We start from the raw sequence: 2,500 nt of genomic DNA, 5'->3' as shown, positions 1-2,500 counted from the left end.
CCATCACAGGGCACACACACACACACTCTCATTCACTCACGCACTCACACACTACGGACAATTTTCCAGAGATGCCAATCAACCTACCATGCATGTCTTTGGACCGGGGAGGAAACCGGAGTACCCGGAGGAAACCCCCGAGGCACGGGGAGAACATGCAAACTCCACACACACAAGGTGGAGGTGGGAATCGAACCCCCAACCCTGGAGGTGTGAGGTGAACGTGCTAACCACTAAGACACCGTGCCCTCCTATATTGTAAATTATTTATTTATTTATTTTTAGAAATGAACTCTATAAGAGTTATCAATAAATGTTAATCCTTCAGTTCTCTTTCACAACTTCATACATTTTAAATTCCATTAAAGCACAAAGCAGCTCTTCTGAGACACCTTTTATATATATGATGTAATTGATCTCCATGGAGTTGTTATTGCACTTATTGGCCAAAATGGGACCTGCGCTAGAAGCCCACAGGGGCAGGAATCACTCTTCCCCATGCTTATAATGTTGCCAGATTGGGATATTTTAAAACCACTCTGCTGTCACTGAGGTCTTGTATCTTAGAAATGAATTAAAGTTACAGACAAAGGCAAGTGTAAGAGTGTGATAACATCTGGATTCCTACTGGCATTTCATAGAGAACGTACCTCCTCATGGTTCTTCTTGAGGAAGTAGAGCTCCTCTTTCAGGCTGTCCAGATCTCCTCGTAGCGTAGCGATGATCTGATCATGGTCAGTCTTGGCCTTTTTCAGAGCCACACAGTCCCTCTCTACTGACTGACACATAGCACTCTCAGTCTCCCATCTGGAACATAAACAGAGCCTTCAACATCCATCACGTTCACTTAAATGCTTTTTATTTAAGGAACATGTGTCGTGTTCAGGACATTCCTAATCTACAGTGTCAAATGATCTATAATATATAATGTTCCTTCAGCTTGTCTATTGTAGGGAAAGAACTCAAAACTATCCAAAGAACCTTTAAGTAGCCCCTTTCACCTGGTCCTCCTTGTCCACTCCTTGCCAGAAAATGTGTTCCTCAACTAATCCGTTTCAAGGAATGCTTTAAATCGCTCCTAACTTCCCGAAGAACCTTAGGGGAACCCTAAAAAGTTCTCCAGCTTGTCCGTTTTAAAGAACCACATCCAAAGAACCCTTGAGGAACCCACATTTTTCTAAGAATGTAGATTTGTCTAAGGCAGAACTTTCATCCCCTCACTCACTTGATTCTGAAGTCATCTGCAGCCAGCTTGGCGTTGTCAATCTCCAGCATGATGCGAGCGTTCTCCAGAGTCCTCTTCCTGACCTGGACATCAGGGGGAAAATTGGGTTTTGAAATATAATGGCATCACAACTGGAGACCAGTTTTTTCACTTTTCTTTCTTTCTTTCTTTCTTTCTTTCTTTCTTTCTTTCTTTCTTTCTTTCTTTCTTTCTTTCTTTCAACTTTTACTGTAATTAAAGTCAACATTCTTCATGTTAACAAGTAACCACTCGATCTAGAGAGTAGAGATTAAGGCGTGAGTAATCATTAACCAAGACCTCGGCGTGCAGAATGATTCACGGTGAAGGAACAATGGTTTGGATATATATGAACAGATGTTTACGTTTCCTGCAGAGTAACCACATGATTTCAGCAGGACGTATGAGATGTTAGCAGGTCAGTAGCAGACGGCGTGAAAATGCCAGTTCTTTATGTCAGATTAGACAGTGAAGATCCTCTTACGATGAACCTGTGACTTTTTTTTAGATAAACGTGAGATTTCTTTGGTCTGTTTGGTTTATGTTCCTTCATCACAGCTAGCATGGTAGCAGCGTTCACACTCTGAGACTTTAATCACTGTCAGATATTTTGCAGTTGTCCATCTCATCAGTTCTTCTCTGTTCAATTACATTACAAATGAATCTAATCGAATCTCATTTTTGCTACTAAATCAGATGAAGAGCGAAACATTTTGAGCTTCAAGACCATGATCTCATCTTACAGCTAATTTTACTCACTCACTCTCTCTCACTCATCTTCTACCACTTATCCGAACTACCTCGGGTCACGGGGAGCCTGTGCCTATCTCAGGCGTCATCGGGCATCAAGGCAGGATACACCCTGGACGGAGTGCCAACCCATCGCAGGGCACACACACACTCTCATTCACTCACACACTCACACACTACGGACAATATTCCAGAGATGCCAATCAACCTACCATGCATGTCTTTGGACCGGGGAGGAAACCTGGTGTACCCGGAGGAAACCCCCGAGGCACGGGGAGAACATGCAAACTCCACACACACAAGGGGGAGGTGGGAATCGAACCCCTGACCCTGGAGGTGTGAGGCGAACGTGATAACCACTAAGACACCGTGCCCCCCCAGCTAATTTTAGTGGCTACAAAATTGTAAAGCCAAGTAAAGAACAAAAAATGACACCTTTATGTGATATATTGTGTACTTAAGAAACGTGAGATTTTTATTAAAGGGATCTGGAAGCCGGTCACGTCA

The 2,500-nt window shown here is 43.2% G+C and overlaps 1 protein-coding gene across 1 annotated transcript in view; it reads right to left on the bottom strand.

Annotated features, from left to right (window-relative positions):
• The window catches only part of si:ch211-243g18.2 (uncharacterized protein LOC559906 homolog), a 10,710-nt gene that overhangs the window by 5,354 nt on the left and 2,856 nt on the right, over positions 1-2,500 (bottom strand). Inside the window, exons 3-4 of the mRNA XM_060896059.1 lie at positions 1,226-1,308; positions 651-807 (exon numbers count right to left, since the gene is read on the bottom strand). Coding sequence (XP_060752042.1) covers positions 651-807; positions 1,226-1,308 — 240 coding nt within the window. The remainder of the gene's footprint in view (positions 1-650; positions 808-1,225; positions 1,309-2,500) is intronic.

Source organism: Tachysurus vachellii, chromosome 20, assembly GCF_030014155.1.
Source record: "Tachysurus vachellii isolate PV-2020 chromosome 20, HZAU_Pvac_v1, whole genome shotgun sequence".
NCBI classification, from domain to species: domain Eukaryota; kingdom Metazoa; phylum Chordata; class Actinopteri; order Siluriformes; family Bagridae; genus Tachysurus; species Tachysurus vachellii.
This window is presented reverse-complemented; position numbering and strand designations above follow the sequence as displayed.